General features: G+C 42.1%; 1 protein-coding gene across 1 annotated transcript in view; it reads right to left on the bottom strand.

Moving 5' to 3' along the window:
- Positions 1-468: 468 nt before the first annotated feature.
- Positions 469-25290, bottom strand: part of LOC103376550 (leucine-rich repeat and fibronectin type-III domain-containing protein 5-like) — a 151885-nt gene continuing 127063 nt past the window's right edge. The window contains exons 8-11 of the mRNA XM_008306946.1: positions 24655-24914; positions 22667-23134; positions 4051-4324; positions 469-2504 (exon numbers count right to left, since the gene is read on the bottom strand). Coding sequence (XP_008305168.1) covers positions 1560-2504; positions 4051-4324; positions 22667-23134; positions 24655-24914 — 1947 coding nt within the window. The 3' untranslated portion in view covers positions 469-1559. The remainder of the gene's footprint in view (positions 2505-4050; positions 4325-22666; positions 23135-24654; positions 24915-25290) is intronic.

Here is a 25290-nt window from a genome sequence, read left to right as displayed (position 1 = left end):
TATTCCTCGGTTTCACTGACTGTTTTCTAAGCTAATGAGTTACACTTTCACCAAATATAAAGCAATGAATCATTTTGTAAGCACTCGGCAACAACATACATGAGTCTTAGTCATTGGCAAACTGTCAAAGCCTCACTGGGAGCACTTCTTCTTCTTTTCTTTCTCCTACTGAACTGTGAAACTCTAATAAGTGCAATCAGAGAAAAGTGGGAGGACTGCAAATGAGCTGTGCTTTAAATAAATAGCCAGACAATGCGTGTGCATGTGTGTGTGTGTAACCAGGCCTCGGGTTTTTAGCTAAACACTGATGCATCAAATTATAGCGGAAAATGTGAATTATTTTAATTAAAAAACGCAACACGTCACTTCTCATTTGCAGTTTTTGCCCAAAGAAAAAAAAAAAACGCAACGATGGGAGAGGCGACTGATGCCACGATCCACGCTGTCCATGAAACACACTCGTTTTTAGTTTTATCCCTTTTTATTTTACACAACATAACAACACAGTACATGTTGTCTTTTTCTGTACAGAAGCTTTCTGGGAGCTCGTGACCAACACAGGCTGTCGTATACCAATGTCAGTGAAAAGCCCACGAGGTTCTCATGTTATTTTTTGTTCTTTTTTTTTGTTTGTTTTTTTGGTTTTTGTTTGTTTTTTTTTTTAATTCTTCCCTTTAAAAAATATCAATTTCATAAGAGGTCCGTTAAAGTCTTCATCTGTTTGTTACTTTTTTTTTTTTTTTTGTCTCTATATGTCAAGAAAAGGTCTGTACTCCGCAGTAGGTAAGAAAGGCTATGTGTGAAATCTCTCTCTTCCTTCGTTCCCTCCGTCCCCAATCCCTCGTCCGTGGAGCAGGTGGTGGAGTCAGAAATCCGGTATCGGTTAGTGACGGTCTGTTAGTGCAAAAGAAGGCACCGACTGCTATTCTCTTGCCACGGTATGGATGCAAACTTTCTGTGAGCGTGTGAACGTTAACAATGGTGTGCTTTTCTTGTTTTTTTTTTTTTAAGTTTTTTTTTTTTTCCCTTTTTTTTTTTTTTCCTGTATTTATTCCCTTTTTGTGGTATTTTCAGATAAGGTGAGCGTGAACTGGGGAATGACGTGGCGAGCCCATTGTCTTGGTTTGTATTTTTTTCTTTTGTGCTATAAAGTGGAACCAACGAGACAACTCGAGGACGCTACGAGACAAGGCAAGTTATCCACTCGCTGAATGACCGACTGCAAAACAAAAAAAAAACGTCGAAGTGGACAAGAAACAAACTGTAAACTGAAGAACTGTGGAGAGAAGTTATGAAAATAACAAAAAACAAAAAAACATAGGCTGAAAAAGAAAGAAAGGTACGCTCACACTCTTGATCCAGAAACACCTGATCATCCTCTCGCACATCTATAGACAAAATTCAAACATGAAAACACACATTCTAAACGGTAACAACACACACCGTCATTCACTCGCCTATAAACAATTTCAAACTAGCACTCACACTGCAGACTTGCACTCACACGGAGGATAAACAATAATGAAACGTTTATTTCATGGTCGCTGCCTCGTTCCGGTTCAAACAGTGCTTTCTAAGATCCAGTCAGAATCGCACCGCCCTTTGTCCGAGTCTCCGTCCCCGTCTTTAGGGAGCAGCATCCCGCTCATTGATTGGCTCCTTTTGTTCCGCATTATGCGCCCTATTTTGGGCGCGCCTCCTCCTCCTCCCTGATGGGACGAGTGAGTCTTTGAGCCTCCTTCGCTGAGCGAGTACCTCCTCCTCGCCCGGCTCCTCCCTCCCTCCTCCACGGGGAGAGTCTGGTACTTGGCAGAGGAGGAGGAGGAGGAGGAGGAAGCGACGCGAGGAGCCCGGCGCAGGATGGGCGTCTCTCGGTACCGCACCGACGGGACCGGGCTCGGCGTGCTGAGCAGGCTGGAGTAAGGTGAAGGGGCGTAGGTGGGAGGCGGGGTTTGGTTGAGAGAGGTGGAGTTGTTGCGGTTTGTGTTGAGGTTCTCCAGGGGGAGGGGGGAGGAGGTGGGGAGGAGGGCCGAGGAGACGGTGGAGGAAGAGGAGGAGGCCAGGTTCTCTGCCATCGCCGCCGCGTTGGAGCAGGCCGAGCCGGGCTTGCTCGGAGCGGGCTTCCGCTTTGGCTTGTGCAGGGAACCGGTGGCGTTGGTGGGCGACGCGATGGCGATTTGAGCTCTCTCTTCGCCTGCTTTCTCCCGCTCCTTGGCTTCGGCTGTCGGGCTCCTGGCGGCCCAGGCCTGGCTGAGGACCGACGTAGTCGTGGAGCAGTCGGGCAGGGAGGACTCGGACGACTGAGTCATCGTATCCTTACCTCCCGCTGCTGCCGCTCCGCTCCTTTTCTTTGTGCCTCCCGAGAGGTCGTCTAATCCGATTGAGCCGTGTTTAGAGGCGCTGGGCGTCACGGTGCAGCCCTGCGACTGCTGCCCATTGGTCTGTGAGTGAACGTTGGTCATCGACATTGAGACGCCTTTGCCGCCCTCGCCAGGGTTACACACCTGAGGAGAAAGCAAAGGGAAAAGGGAGGTTTTCATCCTTTTTGTCCTCCCTCCTTAACGAAACGCTCTTTATGAAAGTATTCAAGTGTACAGATTTACTTTGTTGAGTTGGATATGTGTGTATTTTTAGGGCAGAATGGAAACACTGATTCAGCCCTTTTGATGCAAGAGTTGCTGAGAACATCTCCACCTCTCTGAGCCATTTTGAAATCATGATGCAAGATGCTTTCACTCTTTCTACCCTGAGGCTCCCTCTACCAAGATCAGGCTGTATTTGCTGTTAAAACACAACCTGCTGCCATTTTTTACAATGATGCTGCTTAACATAGCACATTCAGTGTAGAGACTATCCGGTACGACTGTGACTAAAACAGGTGGAGCATCGCTGTGCTTGGCTTCTGTTGCAAGCGACTGACATTGTTCTGTTTCTGTTTTAGTTTGTGTCTTCTTTACTTAGAGTGTGTGATACTTCTGATAGTGTTTCACATATAGACAAACTTGGGAATCCAATTGATGAAAGAATGAAAGAACACAAAACGTTTGTAATGCTAAGAATGAAAATGAAAAGTCCAAATATTGTTCCATGCTGTTTTCATTCTGTACAGCACTTTGGTCAACCCCGGTTGTTTTAAATGTGCTCTATAAATAAAGTTTGAGTTGAGTTGAGTTGAGAAATATGAGAAATGGAGTCAAAATTCAGACTAGGTCACAGCTAAAAGGATGACACTATGATTCAGTACAGGGGTGGGCAATCCTGGTCCTCGAGGGCCACAGTCCTGCATGTTCTAGATGTTTCCTTCTTCCAACACACCTGATTCACATGATCAGGATCGTTATCAGGCTTCTGCAGAGCTTGATGATGAGCTGATCATTTGAATCAGGTGTGTTGGAAGAGAGAAACATCTAAAACATGCAGGACTGTGGCCCTCGAGGACCAGGATTGCCAACCCCTGATTCAGTATGTCAAATTTTTGATTTAACCTTTTAAGCTCTTGGTTGTTGGGTTCCATTTTTGCCCCAAGGAACATTCTCAAACTCAGTAACAGCTCAGTCTTGGACACTTGGTTGGTCCACTTAGAAACACAATAACTCCTCTCGTTTCCATCATCAGGCCAGATATCAGCAAACAAATTCAAGGAAATTGACATTTTTACTTCAGCCTAATCACAGGGGTACATTAGACAGTAAATAATAACCTCTTAGCAGGAAGTCAGTTAATGTTATTGAACGTGTTCTAAAAATTTTCAGTCGCAAATTTGCCAAATTTGATGTACAGAAATGAAGCATAACAGCTATACTGCTTCAGTGAATCTTAAAGTTGTCCAATAAAGTAGCCACCGTCTATACAAGCTCAGTGGAGTCTGGTTGGAACTGCGATAGCCAAACATGTCTTGTGATTAACTGTTGACGCATGAGAGCATGACTAAAAATCACCAGTATGTGACTTATGCTAAATGAAACCACAGAGGTGTATTCCCATAATGCCAATCTACTGGCTTTCTCCACTTTCTTCGTCTTGGTAACGAGGACAGACAGACTGACCCACCTTGTAGCGTATCATGAGGATAATGATGAAAACGAGCACCGAGGCCACTATTATCCCTCCGATGATGATGATCATGGTTCCGCCGAGGAACTGGGACTGCATGAAATGACACCTCATGTACTCGGACTCGGTGCTGAACTGCACACAGCCCACCACTCGCGTCGCCGTCAGGGAGGTGATGACGTCGTCGTAGATGGCCAGAACGCACAGGTCGTACTGGGTCCCCGCCGCCAGATTGTTGACCAGGAAGTTCTTGCTCGATGGGGGGATCATTCTGTGGCAGAGGGGGAAAGACAGTTGATGTGAATGTGTCATGTAATATCAGAAGAGTGGATACGCGGCTTTACCAAGTTTCTCAAAGAGTCTTTCAAGAGCCACGGTGGACTTACCCCCTTCATAAATGATATTCATATGATAATACATGTTGCAAACAAAACAGCTATGTAGTTAGCTGTATCCCTGTTACAGTAGTGGTAGTTTTGTGGCTGTTTCTGTCTGAGTTTAGAAAGACAGGGTACATCCTTGGTAGGTCAACGGTCCAATACACGGCTACACGGCTAACACAAAGAGACAGACCACTCTCACAGCTTTGGCCAATTTAATCACAAGTTAACCAATTAAAAGGGCCGTGGGAGGAGGCCAGAGCACACAGAAAAACCACCGAAGCACAAGGAGGACATGGAAACTCCAGTCGACCAGGATGTGATTTATTGAATTCTTTACGTTTTACATACTCAGGTTTTTGCACTTCTTGTTTGCGAAATATCAGCTTCAATGCAAAAACAATGTACACAATGGTGTTCTTAAGTCTTAAATTGCATTTATTGCTGGATAATTGTATGCATCTGATATATTGGGTCAATGGATACCAGAAAACTGACCCTATAGCCCAAAAATGAACGTTGGATAACATGGTTTTTCCAAATATGTTGGGGATTTTTAGCCAGAAGAAGAAAATGTCTGGTTTAACATGAGAAAATACCATATTTGTCACATTTAAAACTTCATTTGCATTCAGTCAGGGTGAAAATAAGTTTTCTGCTTGTTATGATAGTGATAATTTACTGGCGGGAAAAAAACGTCTTTAGAGTTCCAGCTGCTGCACTCGCTGGTATAAAGGGGGTGTTGATTGGAAGAGACTTTAATTCCAAAAACCAGAGTGGCACTTATTAACTTCTAATTTCACATATTTGCCTCTTGCAAGTGGCTATTATTTTCAGACTCTGTGATACGGTTTGTATTTTTTGGTCAATGAGCAACGAGCACAGTGGTGGAAGACAGAATGAGAACGTCCTGTAAATGTATTAGAAGTGGGTACTGGAGTCCAAGATGGTGGCCTTTTCTTCTTTACAGATGTTGCTGTCCCAGTCGCAATATTTCCTCGATGTCTGGTGTATTAGTGTTGCTCTCACTGGCTCAGACCTGCTCAGTCTAGATCCTTTACCTCTGGATTAGTAGGAATATTAAAACTGATTCTCAAGGGATTGTGTACCAATGTAAAGCCTTCAGAGATTAAAAATACAAATAATAATACTTGACCTTGTTCGCAGCTGCAGTTGTTCTGTCACCATAATTTATATTAACCTAATGTTTATATAGAAGCTTTGAGACTGTTAAGCTAATTAGACTTAAATGACTTTTATTCTGAAACCACTTCAGAAACATGACTTGGGGTTGGAGTTGAAAAAATGTACAACTGCGACTTCACTGATCTCACATGATTACGTTTTTAAAGAAGCCCAACCAGCGTATTAGTGGCATCCCCAGCATGCATCGATTGAGAGGTAAGACTCTTATATACTTTCTATAAGCACATCATGATGGCAAATAAGTTTCTCTTTCTGTACAATCTAAATAATAAATCCACTGCTGCCTTGTTTCCAAAAGCCTGTAACATCATTCCAGAAGAATAAAACACCACAGCATGCCGTTAACAGAAGAGGCGAATGCGGAAAAATAAATAAATAACAAAAAATTTTGACGTGGAGGGAAGAATGGAAATGATAAAGAATCAGCGCACTCAGCTCCGCTGTGTATAGCTGGCTGCTGAATCCTAAAGAAGAACTCCGGTTAAATGATTTATTATTGCACGGCTGTTTCAAGCAGACGCCCTTCCTCAGCTTGCAATTGTGTTCAGGTACAAGTGCACTTAAAAAAAAATCTCCCATCTCTCCTCCTCATAATAAACCTAAAAAAAAGGGAAATAGTGAATCAATTTGAGTATTATTTGGGGAAAAAAAGCCCACGAGTACTGTGGTTATTCTTCACTGGACACTTGTCACACTGACTGGAGCTTTTCCACATTCGTCCTTCAGTTTCTCTAAAAAAAAAAAAAAAAAAAAAGAGGCTTGTCAGCTTTCCTGGACTCCCTCATTAAAATGCTAATGAAATTCCTCATTAAAAGCAAAGAGGGCGGCCAGTTCACAGCTCGTGGTCCTGCGTGCACCGAGAGGAGCAGAGGGCTGCTTTGGCCAGGTTAAAGCATCTGGTTTAGAGTTCGAGTTAAGCGAAGGTTAGGAGGCATGTTAAGGTTTAATGGTTAGTATTAAGAGCTCGGGAATGAATGTAGCTGCGGGTCATTACTGTGCCCTCCGTGGAATAACAGTGCAGTGTGTGTGTGTGTGTGTGTGTGGGTGTGTGTGTGTGTGAGCATCCATATGACCCCATGAATACTAATAGGACCATCTGATCGCTGGGTGACCATGAGTGTTCTCCCCTTTGCTTCTCTTGATGTTTTCATCACTATAGTGGCGAACCTTGGCCACACACACACACACACACACACACACACACACACACACACGATGACAACGCCATTAGTTCTATGTTGGGGCACATACAGTGACATTGAAGACTGCAGGTTAATGATAGGAGTGAATGTCAGTGGCACACAAGCTCAGATACAAGCATTTCTAGACGCAGATTAATTTCCCTATTATTGCTGTGGCCTCGGGCTTCATCGGTGTGTACGAATGTGTGTGTGTGTGTGTGTGGCTGGACGTCACATTAGCAGCAGAACATTAACATCTTTGTTTTATAAAATTATTTGTCTGCGTGGCCACATTCGAGGTTCATCTTTTTCTTGTCGGAGCCCGGTGCTAACTGACTCATTAATTCTTTACATCTCTTCAATATGCACTTTTATACAACAAGGCGTTGTGTTGGACTCTCGTAGTGAACAAAGAGCGGAGCCGAGAGGTAAAGATCTTGGTTTACCAGTTGATCTACATTCAAAACCTTCACCTATGGTCATGAGCTCTGGGTAGGGAGTGGAAAAATGAGGTTGTAGATACGAGTAGCTGAAATGAGTTTTTTTTTCTGTCGGGTGGTTGGGCTCAGCTTTAGGGAGAAGGTGAGGAGCTTGGATATCTGAAGGGAGCTAAAAGTAGACTGGCTGCTCCAGAGGTGGCTGCGGTGGTTCTGGCATCTGATTGTGATGCCTCCTGGGCACCTTTCTTTGGAGGTTTTCCAGGTACATCCAATTGAGAGAAGACCCTGAGCTAGACCTGGAACTTGCTGGAAGGATTGTATATCAGATGTGGCCTCGTTCCAAGAGGAACTGGGAAAAAAATAAAAAAAATACTGGGGAGAGGGACGTCTGTAAAGTCCTGCTCAGCCTGCTGCCAAGATAATTGGAAGAAAGTAGGTGTAATTTATGGATGTATTCCTTCACTTTACAGGTATTCTAATGACTGTTAATTGCATTACTGGTTGGTGGCCTATCTATCTTAGACTGTAACAAATGCTGCACTGCAAATATAAACACATTCCCACACATAACATTTAAGTTTAAGAGGTGAGAGAAGGAAAGAAGCCCAGGTGCTTAAATCCAAACCACCAGATGGGATCAAATAGCATCAAGAAACATTAGAGGAGCAAAAATTTAGCCAACATTGTAAAACACAACAACAACATGGGCTTCCAACTATTTCCAGACTTGGCTCAAAAAACAAACATCAACCTTCATAATGTTCAAAAGAACAGGCTGAACATAGTCCAGAGGCAGTTTTATGGATCCATCTGGACAACAAAAGAGAAGCTCAGCAGCATGTGTAGCTACCTTGGCCCACCTTGGTTGGTTTAAGACGTTACTTTAACCAACCACTTCTTAGCCTTTCATGGAATTTAGCAACAGATCACAAATTCATATCTGTTAAAAACATTTTCAAGGGTGTTGTTCAAGAGATTACAAGGGCAGGGCAACACAGAACAACACCCCACAACACTGAATCTTAACAGTAGGTTCAGACAATTCAACAGCTTTGCCGAACAAGGTCTGCCACGATGGTCAGCTACACTTTGGACGCAGGAGCCAAAGAGAAAATCGGTATCTAAAACTCAACTCATGCATCCTACAAACACCATTAGAATGGAGTCATGCATTTCACCGTGACGTTCAACAATGAAACAAAAAGTCACAAGACCCCACCCCAAAGAGACAGCGAAGACTGAAGGGGCGCTACGATACAGGAGCGAGGACTTCCTGTCTGCCCAGCAGCAACTATCGAAAAACGCCTGAATAAAATTCCACCTGGTGTAAAAGCCCGTCTCTCTGCAGCCCAGAAGGGTAACAGCTGCGACAGACAGCTTCTGGGATATGCCGTTTCCCCTGGGAGTAAACCAGCTGTCACAGATGTTACCAAGAATGTGCAAAGAGGCAGGGACGTCTCACACCAAGCACAGCCTGACATACACAAACCGGCTGATCTGGGACTTGTGGTGAGGAAGATTGTGGATAGATGAGATGCTTTTCTAAGCATACAGACCCCTAGAATGAAACGTGGAACATGAAACATATGAATAATCGACTTATTTGTCTTACAGATCTCGAAACTTGCTAAAAAGTTAGTGGAGTCGGAGGGCAGGAAATGACGGAGCAACGAGTTGTCTGATCAGTCTGTTAACTCACATATGCCACCACAGTTACTGATGACAGACTCTTATTTAAATGCAATAAACAGAAACATACCAACACTTAAACATAATATGAAGTGGCCAACAGTAGGACCTGCATGGAGGAGCTACCAAGCTAGTGTGTTGGGAAATGTGGACGTGTTTCTTGTCTACAGTCCAACTTCAGTCCAGATGTGGGACTATTTGTGTTGAAAAAGCCAAATAAATGATTCAATAAACAAACAAATCATATTCTATCACCAGAAGCACATTACATCCACAAAAAGACAAAAAAAAATCCCTGTAATTTTGACATACTAGTTACAAATTATGAGATGGGATCTTGTGAAAGTCAAGATGGCTGACGATGATTAATTATTGCAATGGTAGCAACATAATGAATATGAACATGAATATCTTTTAGTTTTCTTAATCAAACCATTTGTTCAATGGATGTAAACTTTTACAAGAAAAAGGACACGTTATGCGACACGACAATCTGATTTTAGCCTAATTACGAGACATGTTCTCTGACATAATGCGCATCTTGTAATCATGAAATTAATACGGGAAAATAAGTCATAATTGCATTACACGGGCTCCATTTTTATTTTCGGGCTAAAAAAGCAGCAACCCAGAAAAGAACTTAATCAGTCTTGACATTGTTACTTCCGCCTAGTTAAAACCGAAAATTAGGGGGTAAATTGCAGGCTTGTAACAATGGGTCAGTAAACACTGCTGCTATTGAACCTTTTCTGAAAAATTCTCAACTGCAGCTCTTCCATATTCGATGGAAATGAAGCACATTTTTATTTAGTTATAGCAGAAGCAGACAGCCTCTTCGGCAAATGGACCAAACCTTCTAAAAATGGTCCCGGTGCAGAGACCTCCAGGGTTCAAAACCTCCAAAATGTAACGGCTTAAACATATTTGGCAAAAGCAACAACAGGCTCCCATGTTTAGTCTTGTGCATACAAGAATTTGAAATGGTTTTAAAAAGCCACTTAATTAAATGAGACAACCCGATGAAGAAGTGTGCTGCAGGGGACAGCGTTCTATTGTAAGTTATTTCCTCGTTTTAGTGTTGTGATCCTCCAGAGGTAGAATAACACAATGAATTAGTGTGATGACTCATCCTAATGTTACCTGGATACTGATTAGTGACTTTTGTTTACGGCGAAGGCAGCCAATTTGGTTTTAAAATAGCGACAATGCATGTTGGTTTAATTCCAAAAACAGTTGGAACTCTATGAATGGGCAGTAATTGTGCACCTTGACTGAGGGTTTGTTTGCTTCCTCGCCATGTCTCCAAATAGCTAAATGACATTCTCTTTTCTTTTCTGCACGTCAGAATGTGTTACTTCCAAGAAACCATTAGCTGTGTGACCAAATTAGAATGCTTCGAAGAAAAAAACACATCCAACTACCGGTCCTCTACGGCCACTGAAACTCACAAGTTAGTTTTTTTATTGTCGGCATGTGAGCTGAGCTGTTATCCTTTATGATTCATACATACAAGGAGCGATCAAGGTACTGACAACGTGCATGAACACTATTCCACTGAGTTAATAAGATACATTTTCATGCTAATACGTGTTTATTTATTTATTTTTCTATATATTTTTTCGGTGGTAGTGGGAGCTGGTGTTCCTTTTTTCTTCCTTTCATTCTTTCTTGACTGTGTGTGCCGTTAGCATTGTGAACTCATCCAAACTGACTCATTCATTGTGGCTAATTTCTTTGTGTCTGAGCTGGATCTTGCTGCCAGTATTTGAAGCCCTACAGTGGGCAGATGATTGCCTTGGCCGAGACTATTACACTAATCTATCTACTCTGCTCTGCCAAGCCCTCAGCCCAGGGCGCTTGTGTGTGTGTGTGTGTGTGTGTGTGTCTGGGTTTCATTACACTTTCATTACACAAGAGAAGATGTCTGCTTGCATGCTCCTCTATGAGTATGCATTCTGTACTTATGTCTATATATGTCTGCAGCATATATATATATATACATATGTGTGTGTACATAATCCATTACTGTAATCTTCTCCTCCCATGGCAGCCTCCTCTTCCCAGTGGCTGTCACTGTGTCTGGCCTTCTGCCAGCGTTCATCACTGATACGATGCTGGTAAACTCGAAACCCTCACCGCTGCTGCAGGAATGCGAGCGCGCATTTGTGTGCGTGTTAATCAACTCTAGCTTTCGTCACCCCGGCCCGGGACAAAGCCAGGATCTCCATTAGTCGCTCTCAGCTTTTTTGTCTCAAGACAAATGAATGCCTCCATGCGCAGAACAGTGAACTATGATACCAGATTGTTCTATTTCAGGCCATTTCACTTGATTAAATATTGGACAAAGCCTACAGGCCACAAACACGCATTACTCCAGGAGAGGGAGGGAAAAAAAAAAAGAAAGAAGAAGCATTCATGGCAGTGATTCAACACACAACACTGGGCCTTCCAGGTCGAGCTGGAGCCATGCGATAAGGGGCCACGGCTTCTAATAACTCAGCTGCAGTCCCCTCTAGCAGCGCAGCCCAGTTAGACCATGTGTGACACACTGGGTGAACAAATCCCAGTGATTTCAGATGATATTCAGCGCTCCGGGCTGACTCATTAATAGTTTTGTGTAGCTGCGGGGGAATAGTGTTTTTGCATTTCATTAGGGGGGGAGAAGAAGTTTTGAACAATGTGTGGTGATCTGAATTAAATTTTCACATCTTCTCAGCAAAACCCTTCTTCTGTTAAATTTCTACATTGGTGTTTTTGGATTTTTTTTTGACTGGCTCGAAGGAGCGCTTTAACATTTTGGAAAATATGCTTATTTGCTTCATTGCCGAGACTTAGATAAGAAGGTTGTTTGTATATAAAGCAACCAGCGGCAGCTGCTTCACTTAGCTTAGTGTAAAGACTGGAAGCAGGGGAACAGCTAGCCTAGCCCCGTGCAAAGACCACAGAATCTGATTTTATTTGTTTAAAGGTGCTCTACAAGATATCTTTACATGGGTTGCAGTGCATAAAAGTAGCCCTCTATGCAGCCCCTCAGATCAGACACTGTCTATCAGAGACAACTGTCTCTTTGAACCCCTCCAGATGAGGCCAATTAGCTCTTAATATTCTGCTTCTGGCCTTCATTTCCGGCTTAGAGGCAACACTTCCAATGAGGAACTGACTTGGACGGCGCATATTTACATATAATCAACTCCATGATAGCAATAATGACAAAAAGTTCCAAAAAACGATGTTTCAGTGTCTAAAATCCATACAACAACTATGGACGTGTAGGACTGTTTCTCTGCTTGGTTTCTGTGCAGATTTAACAAGCTATAAGGTGTTATTCAATGTGCTTGAAAAGGTGCTGCTGGGTGGATTCTGCCACCTCGTCATGTGTTTCCAGCGAGCTTATTTGAGGGTGTAACTTCACACTTTTCACACAGATAAGACAGTGTCATTTACCTTGTCATCTAGTGCTTGACTACAGAGCAAATAAAAGTGAAGTTAAAGCAACACACATTTTGAACATTTTCAAAATAAATGTATTTACTTGTCATATGAGCAGAAGCCATATTAAGTATAAGTGAGTGAATTATGACAGGAAACAAATTCCTTTATTTCCAAAGTCAAGGACAAACTTTAAACCTCAGCTTTTATGTCAACATGGATGAAAAGTATCATCGTGTTTAAATTGAATGGAACCTGTAGAACACCACGACAACTGGACAAACTCCAGATCACATGATACGATCAAAAGCTCTGGAATATTCCATTTTAATTGTTTCTGAGACATTACGGTGGTAAGTATTTCAAAGACAAGTGAATTCCCATCGCAACAGTTTCATTATATTCGAACATCAGCTCCTGGAGTATTTTACCACAACACACTCTCATTAGAACTATTTGAACAGAAAAACATTGTAAAACAGCACAGCTGTGTTGCTCAAACAGTGAAGGGACCAAAATGTGGGTCACAGATATCTAAAAGTAGGTTGTCCAATTATTTCAGAAAATGGTATTCAGTGCTTCTGGCTAAAGCCTCCCATGCTACCGCAATGCAAGCTAGTCTAAATTAAATAGCCCGAAACACAGCAAACTTTGTCAGATAAGCCAACAAAATAGCATGCAAAAGCAGTTATAGGTTTTAAAAAACTTTTCTTTACACTGCACTTTTTTAAACATGTGCTGTCTTCACATTCTGAGGTGGTTCTTTTGTCGTTCTTTACAAAACGCATACGGTTCGCATTGTATAACAGCAACCATTCCCAAGATTCATATCAGTCACATGCTGCTGAAGATCATTTTCTTCAAGTTAATTTTCTAAACGATTAGGCAAACAATCACACATGACAGCAGAGCCCACTGTAAGCTAGAGAAATACAATCAAACCAGTTAAGAATAACTGGTTTCTGTGCACGCAGTGAAGAGGATTAATGGTAAGTTCAACTCCTGCCCCATTACTGCTGACCTCAAAGCTAATGTGGCTTACACAGCAGATGGCACAATGCCATGCTAATAGGTCTGAGTCTCCCAGGCAGACAGGAAACATTGCAGCAGCTAGCTTCTTATCTCTGTTTTACCGTGCATAATACCCCTGATGCCAGATCTAATGGTTAACAAGCACCTACACAGCTTGTAGTCAGAGGTGCAACAGGGGATTCTGAGCTCTGACCAGGTGGGCTTTGCAAACACCTCCCCATCCATTCTTTAAATCCTGTCATACTCAGAGGGATTAGAGCCAAGAAAGCACATATTAGTCACCTAGCCCGTGATCTACAAATGATTCCACTTTTGTATTAATGCAGCAATGAAGTGGAACATCGGTGTTAACAACTTACTCCAAACATATAATATTTTAATAACAGTCATAACATCACAGTTCCCTCAGAAACACATCGTCTCATTTAAATGCTAGAGTAGATTAGCTTTATCTAAAACTGTAATTATCCCGACCCTTCGATTTACTTCCCTCATAATCATCCTGACACACGAAAAAAAAAAGCTGAGTAGAAAAGTGGCTTGAATCATCAGTGCTATTTTTTTTTTCTTCACTTTATCTGTTAATATTAGAATCATTCAAAGTTGCCATTTTAGAGGTTTAAAGAAATTATAGCGGAATGAGTTACTGCTTCTAGAGAGTAAAAGAGTATGAATAAAAGATCTAAGGAAACAAATTATAATTATGAAATGAATTAAATGAATATCAAATTACTCTTAGGGGTAACATGCCGGGCAGCGCAGATCAAACTGAGTTTTAGCTGCAGTCAAAACACTCAGTCAAAAAATTAAAGCTGCTCTCGTCGAGATTTTTATATGAACAACATAAGAAAAAAAAATGCTGCATATATTGTGAATACTAATGCTTGTAGGGTTGAACCCACAGGAAAATCCAACTCTGCATTTTCTCTCAGCTCTACTGAGAATCTTAGCATCTTAAACGCTCATTGTTTAGCTTCTACTTTAACGTTTTGGTTGACTCTTTCAGCTCTCATCTAGCCAGCTACTGTTTTTAGCTCAAAAAGAAGCAAAAAAAACAACAACTGTATACTACGACTCAGCACCAAACAGCAGACAAAGCTAGCATCTAGCTGGTGAAGCTAATTCGCAAATAAGACATTTTATTTCTTTCGGAGTCGTTGGAGACCAAAATATTGACATTTGGCTGGAAACATGCAATCGAATGACTTCTAATGTTGTTCCATGTCTTCAGTTTTTTCTATCAGCTTGCCACGTGACATCTATGAGGTTAAACTGCGCTGATATTTTGTTGCATTCCTGAAAACTCAAGTTCTATATAATCACTGTAGCGTACTGTACAGGTCAACGCTGCTGTCTCAATTTAAAGCCTCGATCAAGCAGCGACAACAGCTTCATTTGTACAGTGCTGGAAACAAGGCGCCTCACTTAGCGAGATCTCATTACTGCTGAGCGCAGGCACATCAGGGGTAGATGTCGTGCAGCGAAAACTGTCCCAGATGCAGGAAGACGTTTCGCACCGTCTGTAGCTAGCTGTACACTAGACCTCCATCTGGCCAGCTCAGCTCCATCCCTCCGGTTCAGCTGAGTCATCTACATCTCTCCTTAATGCTGTGGTTGGCTCCTTCTATACATCTTCCCTGCATACAGCTTTTTTAAAAAATCTATTGTGATGAATCGGCCATACATTTTTTCCTGTTAATGGTTTCTTTTTGGTCTTTCATTCCTACCTCTCATCCATCCCTCCTCTTTCTCTGAGTTTCTCTAAGTCTTTATTTTCTGTCTGATCATTCTTTTCTCCCTTTTTCTCTCCATTTTATCTGTTCTTTATTCCTCCAACCTTTCTCCGATTATTATTACCCTTCATCATATACTTCTTCTTCCTTTTTTGTTGCTGTCCGACCATTTTCTCTTTTCTCCATTCGTTCTTACTCCCGCTTTTCCTTCCTTCCACGTTTCTACCCTTTCAGCTTCCGTCCACACTTTTTATGTCCTGGTAGTCTACGACCTTGCTTCCTGCTTCCTTTGCCTCCTTCTCCTCCTTCCCTTCAGAATCCTCCTCAATCCCGCCGTAGCTCCCCCCCCATTTACTACTTGTCTGTTTAAAACCCCATAGACTACTTACAACAATAACACTCTTACGTTACGCCCGCTATATGTTTATGGTGCCATAAAATCAGAATTGGAACATTACGGCGGGATAAAGGCGGATGCTTTTTCATGCCTTAAGCACAGCTGAGCTAGGTGTTATACCTGGGCCAGAGGGACCACTGGCAAGGATAAACTACTTCCTGCAAGCGAGAGGGAAAGAGACGGTGGGCGAGTGTTGCTTTTTTTTTCTTTAAAAAAAAAAAGAAGCCTGGATTCATCCCCCTCCTCCTGTTGTGTCGCCTCGTAAAGAAGCTTGCCACACGATTTGCTTGACGTGTAGTTTTGTTGGCAAATGGCAACCGGCCCCTGTAGCTCGATGGATCCGCTGGAGTGGAAAACAACGGCGAGAGCAGATAAGGGCCGGAATAGAGGGGAAAATGGTATTCGTGCATGTGCGCTGTTAAGTACGGGAATGTCAAAGCAGAGTTTGTGTCCTCTAAAGAAGCAATAGATCTGGTAGATATTTTGAAGCCACATGTCTGCTGGAATGTGGTAGCTTCGAATTTAAAGAAACTGTTCAGAGATATACAAGGAAACCAGATGTCCACAGTGTTACTGATTCATTTTCAAAGCTCAGTTTGGTTTAACTCCTAGTTTTGTGGAAATGCTGCCATGACTCCTGTTACTTTAAATATTTAAACAAAGCTGTATCGATGGTCAGTTTATTCCAATGCAAAGAGGAGAGTCACAAAGTTTATCCAGCGTTTCTCTTTCTCCCCAAGAATAATGACAGATTATGTATGACAACGAAGACAGAAGTCATTAGTTTTAGATAAGAAATGTTTTTATTTGAACATTTTTATCCAATAAAATGATTTTTTTTAACTGAATTATTTTTTTTTTTTTATGTTTTTTGACTTTAGCCCTTCTCATCCTGGGATTTGTTTTTAAAATCCAAATCTTCACCATGTGTTTGATAGTAGCTAAGTGTTCACATTCAGTGAAGAGGCCACTTATAGTACTACTATGACTAAAACTAGTGTGACGCTGCTTTGCTTCATTTTTGTTGAATCAAATTGGCCTCGTGATAAAAATAGGACACTTATTGTATTGTAAAGTTCTACCAAGCATCTCTCATCCGTAGAGCTTGATCTGTTTGGCCTTACAGTTGGTTCGCTGTTACAAAAAATAACTGTGGGCTTGGGGGGAGTTTTTCTTATCCAAATGGAAACTCTAAGGAAAGATGTTGTATGTTGGGCAGACTGTAACGCCCCTTGAGGAGCATTTATGAGGTGTGATAAGGACTGTACATAAAACTGATATTAAGACATGTGGGGTGGTTGGAACTCTCGCAATGGAGTCTTGGACAAATCCAGTGGGTTTAAAACCAAGATGCTGGTCCACCATAGGGTTCAATGATCTTCATTTCATAAACTTTTCTTTAAAAACATTGTCAACAAAGCTAAAAGGGGAAAATAATTTTCATTTGAATGTTGCATAGATGTGCAAGGATTCACAAAGATACTGCTTTGTGTTAAATGGTCATCAAAATGTCCAAATACAGACATGGCCAGACCAACAGTAGGTATACCTTATTAGTGACTTTTTTTTTGTACTTAATAGAAAAATCTATAATGGCAACATTATTATCGTCAATATTTATGGAAAATACTTTATCAGAAAACAGTATTCTTCTATAATTCTTTCTCTATTCAGTGCCGTCTTTAAAAGCTTTGTACCGTCATCATCTATTCATTGACAAAACAGCACATCGATTCATCGTATAATTTGCGAATCAATTCTTCCTCTAATCCCAGAATAGCTTGCATTCACCCAAACCCGTAATTAAGGGCAATAATTGGTGCTACGTCTGAATAAGAGCCCATTCTACTTTGTGGCCATTTTATGGTCGCTGATGTCGCCGCTGGCTGTGAGTTTTACGATCATCATTGACGCAGGCTGTGAACTGCACAATAAAACCAGCGAGGTATAAAGGCCAACGACTGCATGCGCCGCTTCTGCCGTCATAGGTCATGTGTAAAAGGTCACTGCGTTATTCCTTCGACATCACCCGTCCCTTGATCTGACCCTGAAATTACAGGTTAACAGCTTAGGCTTAGAGCTTAGGCTGTGTGGACGACTCAATTTACTCCCTTCTGGATACCATTTAAGGAAGGAAAGAAAGGAGAAAAGTACAAAACGAGTGCAATGACAGGTCTAACTTTAGAGCAGTTAAAGGCAAAAACAGGAAACAAACATGTAACGGCGCCCTTAAAATACAAACTACATGTTTATAGCTTTTACCGAAGCTTCTGTTTGTTTACGCACCACAAAGTATCGTGAATAAAACAGCGCAGCGCTCTGGATTAGTGCCTTAAGGACACAGCAAAATGAGTTTGATTCGTCTCAGTTTTGGTTTGACAAAACAGTTATCTTGAATCACAGTGGGTGAGTGAGCACAAACAAAATCCCTTCGAAAGATATTATCAGTGTGATGTGGGGGGAAAAAATTAAAAAATCTAATCTCCAAAAAGGATAACAAATCAAAGATAATAAAATTCAGACCAAAAAATATGTATTAGGCTTAGTGGTAAATTGAAAAAGTAAAGTTTGGAATTCAATTTTTCATGAGGCAGCCCACCGATTTTACAAGTCAGGTCCGTAGCTAATAGGGATGTGCCAAGTCCGACTCACCGGATGAAGACTACGGGTATTATCCTGACATTCCTATGACCTATTTCATGTGGCTTTCTCCTCACCTGTTGCAGTCTGTGTGTTACTATTTTCAAAATCCCTTAGTGACAGGGAACAGCAAGCTCCAAGTAGCAGCCAACATGCTGAAAATGGCAAGTTTTTGCTTTGGATTAATAACCTTTTTCAACGACAACGCTAACCTCCCTGCGTGCAAATGCTCCAAAAAAATTATTCCCCATCACTATTTTGCAGGAAAACCGTCGCTGCATCCTGGGTCTCGCTTCGCCCATTTTGATTGGTTTAAAGAAATGCAAACAAGCCAGAGCAGTTTTTGCCTTGTAGGGCGAGTGCAGACAGACCATTCTCCAGCATCAGCCTCTGAAGATGGGTTTGGCTATGTAAGACTAGCATGTGCAAATCAAGTTGCCTATAGGCCACGATTCAACTTTGAAATGAATGGGTATTTGCTGGTATCAAGTCCGATTCGATACTTGTTTACTCAAAGCAGATGTTAACTAAATATGAATCATGTGTGTCATATGCAGTATGTACAACTTAATATGACACACCTGCATTTCCACAAACTACTCAATCTAAATCCTGAAGGTCCCTTTTCAAAACTTTTTCTATACCAAGCATGAGGACGTACCACATTGTCCACTCACTTCTTTGCTTCTTTAACTCACAGAAATTCTAGTTTTTGTCACGTTACCCTGCGAGAGTGACGTTAAACTCTACCAAAAAAACACGAGAAACTGCAACTGGATGTTTTATGAATGCTAAGAGTTTAGCAACGTCGTATAAACAGTTTCTTACATGCATATGCAGTGAGATTCTCGCTGTGTTGAGCCTGACTGTTGTAATGCAAAGCAGGGCTGCAAATTAAACATGCTGACGTTGGTAAAACTCAGTACAGTTTGTAAAGAAAGTAAAAAAAAATATGAGTGGAATTTGATCGGCTTTTTTTTTAGCTGATACCAACCGGATTGATTTGAGAAACCCAGTAGCCACAACTCCAAAGTCACATCCTCTGTATTTATTCAGGGAACGTGGCATAAAGAGGAATGTGAATGTTATGACTGCATGACACAATCATTTTAAAGCAATAAGCAGCGTGATGCATAGTTTAGCTCTAATGTGAACACTTTCTGCTTTCCTTTGTTATAAATCATCACCAACTGAATAACTTTTGGCCGAACAAAAAAAAAAAAGGTGAGCTCAGGACGTCACCGCTCTGGAAGTTTGCGATTGCATGTTTATTTATCATTTTTTGACATTTAATAGACCAGGAGAATAATCCATTAATCAAACAAATAATGATCTGCGGATTAATTTGTCATAAAAAATTATCTTTTGATACAGTCCCGCTGACATTTCTATGCTTCCTCTCCACCGGTTCAGCATGCTCAATGCTTCTGGGGTGTACAATAAAACCAGAGAATTATGGATTTATGGCTCACCAAAACAATTAGGTACCTGCGTGGAAAGCTTTTGGGCCAACACTTAGACAATAATGTTGGAAAATAAGGTTTAGATTGATCAGCAGTTGTATAATCATGTTGAAGAACTGTCATCTATCTGTTGATGGATCTCAGCTCAGGCTTGAAGAACACAAACTTTACGCGCTACAAACTCAGAGCATACAGTTTTTTTTTGTTTTTTTGCCATTATTAGATAGGACAGTTGAAAGAGAGACAGGAAAGTGAGGGAGGAGAATGGGGGAGGGGGTTGCAGCAAAGGGTCCTGAGCAGGATTCAAACCCATGGCCGCTGCATTGGAGACTATAGCCCCTGTACATGGGTCGCCAGCTCAACCAGGTGAGCTATAGCGGCAGCCCGGGGCATACAGTTTGACACGTCAGTGTTCTAGTGGCAAGGAGGTTTGGTATACATTGCGCTTTCTATTGCATTTTGACCACTCCTTTTTACAATTTTGCCCTGCAAGCTTCATGAATGTGCAACACTAAATAAGTGGACTGCATCGTCTACAAAAATAGTGACCAAAACTGAAGTAAAAAAAAGCCCGAATAGTGGTACGGTTTGTGCTAAAGGGATTTACTTTTGTGACCGACTGGGCAAGCGGCCTGCCTCTGGAACAGAAATTCAATCCTTAGGCAGGAAGACTGGCGTTAAAACACCTGTACTGTATCAGTAAACATCTGCCAGTCTCAAGTGTCCTTCGGCAAGACGCTGAATCTCTGCCAGCTCCAGGAGCGCTGTTCTGCAGCTGACCCTGACCTCCCTGAGGAAGGAGCGGTGGGTGAGGCTTCCCTGCAGGGATCAATACGGAATCAAGCATTGCGACTATTACGTTTCGGATATGCGGCGGATCAAGGGTCCGGGAGGTTAACATAAGCAGGAGGGGGAACGCTTGTAAAAGGTTGAAACTGCCACTCAGTGAACTCACAGTAAGAGGAAAACATACAGAATCCCTCCTACACCCGACAGCATTATGCTGAGCAGGTGGGGAGCGGAGCACAGAAATGTCAATGTGCGGCAAATCAATAAACTCATTCAAAGTGAAAAGTTAGTTCCCTGTTTGTGACAATGAGGCCAGATTTCCCTTGTCTGTCCTCGTCTTTGCCTCCTACCCTAACTACCTTTCCTCTCTGCTGCCCTCCCTCTTTGCTTCCCATTCATCCTCTTCCTTTTCTCCGACCATTCTTTTCTATATTTCCCACTCTGCCCCTCTTCTTTTTCTTCTCTGTGTTTGGGTAATGAAAAAAAAAGAAAAAAACAGAATCAATGGGCCGCCGCTTTGTGTCAGCAGAGGTGTTGAATGGAAATCAATCCGCTATCTAAAGACAAGAGGGCTGCAAAATAACACAGAGGCACACAAATGACTTCATATTGGGAAAAAAAAAAGAAGAAGAAGAAGAGAGGATTAATAGAAAGCAAGACAGAAAGTAAGAAAGAGTGATGTGGCGGAGAAAGGAACGATCAGGGTGGGCGGTGAAAGGCTGCCTGTTTTTCTGCCCGTCATAGTCTCCAATTTATTATTCCTAAGACTCAGGCTGAAAAGTGCAATTGCATAAATGTACAAATCCTTTGTGGGGAGCGAGAGCAACAGTGAAAGAGATAGAGAGGGGAAAAAAAAACAGCTATCTTAATGTAAAAGGCTATGATGTTATCTTTACAAGACAGACAGCTTTACATCCCCCTGGCGCCGTCGCTCCGCTTCCCTGAATGAGGTTAAGTGCTGATGAATTATGAACAGAGATTAGGAATAATATGCATGGCAGATCATACCAGCAGATTCACCAGTAAATGATCTCTGCTTGTTAATTATATTTTTCTGCAGTCGGAGGGCCACGGAAACTGTAAAAATGAAGAATCGCAAATTCGTATCTTGTAGCAAAAGATCAGTCTCGAGAGTAGACTTTCCTAAGAGCGCCGTCGTCGACGCGATCCAGATGGTCAATCCCTCCACTTCCTGATGATGATGCGTACTGATGAAGTATGTATGGGGATTAGCAGTGATATGAAAGGCAGATAATGCTGGCAGATTTCCCTATAGAAGCTCCAGTTGTTTGTTAATTCCCTCCCCCCCATGCATTTCACTGGAGCAAATATTTAGCTCAAATAACAATCATTCCTCTGCGAGATCGATCTAATCTGTGTAATCCTGAGCAAACGGCAGAAGTCAAGAAAGGCTAGCGGAGCTCTCCCCGTCAAGGCCGTCCCGGTTTAGTCGGCAGGCTGGACTGTGGCGCGCCGGTTTGCCAGGGTGTAAAGTGAGGATCATGAACTTTCTCATGTCTCTTTGCTTTCCATTTCTGTTTCATCTCCTTGTTGGTCTAACTTGCCCCGAGGTGAACCTGCCTGTCTGAGCTGTAATGCAATAAACACTGATAGATTGTCGGTACTGTGCTGTTCCACATTACCATAAATTCTGTTTTTGACAAGGAAGCTTCGTGGATGAGATTTTACTCACTCTGAATAAATCACATTTTTATTAGTAAGTAGCCTTTTATATCGTTTTAGTTTCCATTGCTTGTGTCTTGGCATGGCTACCTTCTATGTGCTGCATATACAGTACACTTGCACTTAATTTCCATATTCATACCCTCATACTGCTCATGTAGCACCCTTGTACTGACCTTTTACTGCCTGTGTAGCGCCTTCACATTGCTCTAACACTGACCTTGAGGGGCCCATGTAGCCTCCTCGTTGCACCACCCTTGTAGCATGCTTGTCGTGGCCTTGTAATAACCTTGTTCCGCCCTCGTCTCCTTACATTATCACTTCTATTCAATTTTTTTGTTTTGTTCTGTTCTATTTCCTGTGCTCCCATTTTCCAACATCATTAAAGTCATTAAAGTTGCATTTAATCTAATGTAATCTAATCTATACAACTCAGACTTAGGTAATTCTCTACCTCCGCATTGGCCACGTCATTGCTCAGTTTCCACTGTGGAAACCGTCTGACTCCGTCGCCATGAACGTCACCGCGACACCGTTGCTGTCAATCTTACCTGTAAACCAGCGAGTCGTCCTGGCTTCCGTTGTACTGTATCTGGAACATCCTGATGCCTGGTATATTCCTCTGGAAGTTAAACTTGATCAGCGCCGTGGACGACGTGGCCTCCGCCGTCACCACCCTCTTGTCCACCCCGCCCTTCACGTCGCCGGTCACGTTGCTCCCGTTGGCACCGCCTCGGGTCGACGTGGAAATGTCCGACGATCCCGGGTCGGGCTCCTGGATGTTGTTGGTGTTGTTGGAGATGTGGGGGAGTTTTATGATGACCAGGTCTACCGTCTGGTGGGCTTCACCAGCGGGGTTGGACGAGATGCAGGTGAAGGAGCCCGTGTCTTTCACGGTACTGATGAGGATGTCCAGAGTACCGTTGGTGTAGACCAACGTTCTGGAGGAATTAGACACCAGTTTGCCCTCAGGAGAGATCCAGTGGATGGCTGGCTCTGGGTCCCCTCTTGCCTTACACCTTTAAGGAGAGAAAGCAGTGGAGTGGAACTTATTAGAAACAAGACAGAATGGGGTCAGGTGTACAGTAAAAGAGGAGCGCTGCTTGATGGTGGTTCCTGGAATCCCTCCACCTTCCCTCTGGGACTCGAGCGGAAATAAAAGGAGTCTGAAGATTATGTACTATGTCGACAGAGCACATTAATTTGAGTAAAAACAAGGTGAACTTTTTGTGTTTGTACAGGATGAGCACCAAAAATTGAACAAGTAGAAGCTATGTATAGAGGTATCTGTAGATTCTTTCTTGGATTATTGTCCTTATCAATTTATAAAACTTCACTTTTCAGAAAAACAGCAAAATGCCTATCAAGTTCCTGGAATCCATGGTGACATTTCAAAATGCCTTGTGCTTGCCTGACAGCCCCAAAAGCAGGTACAACAAGCCGAGGAACTACATGTATAGTTTAGTCAGGCAGAGACACAAATAAAGGACCGGAAACAGTGACAAACAAGCAGTGACAGATTTTAAAGTCGTACGATAACTGAGACGAGGATTATGCAAAAATGAGTCATGCAAATTAAATATTGAGGGACTGAAAAAAAAGAAGCAGTCATACTAGGATTTCTTACAATGGGCTTTTGTCTAGGTGCATGGCTGAATAGACATTACTTTTAAGACATTAAAATTATAAGCAATTAAAAATAAGGAGCACATAAGTCAGGGTCACTGTGACCCAGCTCTTTGTCTGTAATTAAAATTACTGTGAAGTGCTATAAAAAATAATGGAATAAGTGCTAAGGAGAAGTAAAATAAATTTTCATGGGACTCTGAGTCATGTGTTCTCCACCCATGGGTGATAATGTCTGTCGTGAACTAAAGTGATTTCTAATTTACATAAAGTGTAGTTTCTTCTGGAAGTGAAATGGAACAAATGATAGCAACACAAAGACATAAATTACAGTGGTGTTACTTAGTACCCAATTATGTGCTAATATTATGGTATGGTAAATTCAAGGCCGGGTAAAAAATGAATTAGCAACACCTAATTACGTAACCCCCGACACTTTCCTGGCTTTTTTGCAATTTCATGGATTCAACCCCTTTCGACCCCCTTGATAATCTCCACTTATATCTTATATATGGAGCTGAAGACAGGGGACAATAACGGAAAGAGAATAATAGCGTCTCATTGATTTCCTTTTCCCCCTTTTTCTCATTTCATCATATTTCCATATTTGGAGACATAACATCTATCATGATTGGAAGTGTGTGACCAATATATATGCAAATAAAGTAATCATCATCCCTCAGACCTGTTGTTGTCTCGATGTAGTTTTGTCTGTCCTGCTAAATTTTTTTGTGTAATGTCCCTGTCTGAAGCATCACTGAGCAGTGAGGTTTTTCTCGAGTGTTTGTGTGTGAGCCAAATGAGATAGAGTGGCTTTAGGATAATGCCAAGCATGCTCTATAATAAGAACGTGACTCTAATATTTATTGATTTTATGCCATCGCACTATTTTATCACTGACAAGAGCTGATACCTGAGCGCAACTCTCTGCCCTTCCAGGACCCTCATCTCGTGGGAGTATCTGGTGATGAGCGGAGGCTCACAGAGGAACTCCTCTTCGGGGATGGACCAGAAGTACCGGCCGGAGAGGTGCTGGGGTGTGGCGCACGTCTCCAAGTCGTCCTCTCTGTTCAGCCGCCGCAGCCAAAGTAACTCACAGTTACAGTGGAGAGGGTTCCCACCGAATGACAGCGCAAAGGAAGAGGAGGTCATGACCCCTGACGTGGCTAAAACCTGGGAATGTGACAAAGGGATTGTATTTATAATGAAAAATTAGCCAAGTGTTTTTTTGTTGTTGCTGGTTTTTGCAGTCGATTCTAGATATTCACTAGATTGTTGAAGCAACGAGTCGTGAAATAGGCAGTTTCGTGGTTACTTTTCCATTCTACCATAAGCAATTAATCAGGGGACGTGAAGCTGCTTTCTAGACTTGATTGTATAAATCACCAAACAAGCAAGCATAAAATATGATTCAAAATGTGGTTGAAATATGCAGAAATCTGAGACATTTCAAATGTGCATTAACCATGTTTCTGTGAGTTTATTGTGAGATATGAAAGTTGCTTTTGTTCACATTTATTTCAACAGTATGCAAGCACAGCGTTACTTT

This window comes from Stegastes partitus, unplaced genomic scaffold (genome assembly GCF_000690725.1).
Source record: "Stegastes partitus isolate 25-593 unplaced genomic scaffold, Stegastes_partitus-1.0.2 Scaffold50, whole genome shotgun sequence".
Taxonomy (NCBI): Eukaryota; Metazoa; Chordata; class Actinopteri; family Pomacentridae; genus Stegastes; species Stegastes partitus.
The sequence above is the reverse complement of the archived record's forward strand: the minus strand, read 5'-3'. Positions and strand labels throughout refer to the sequence as shown.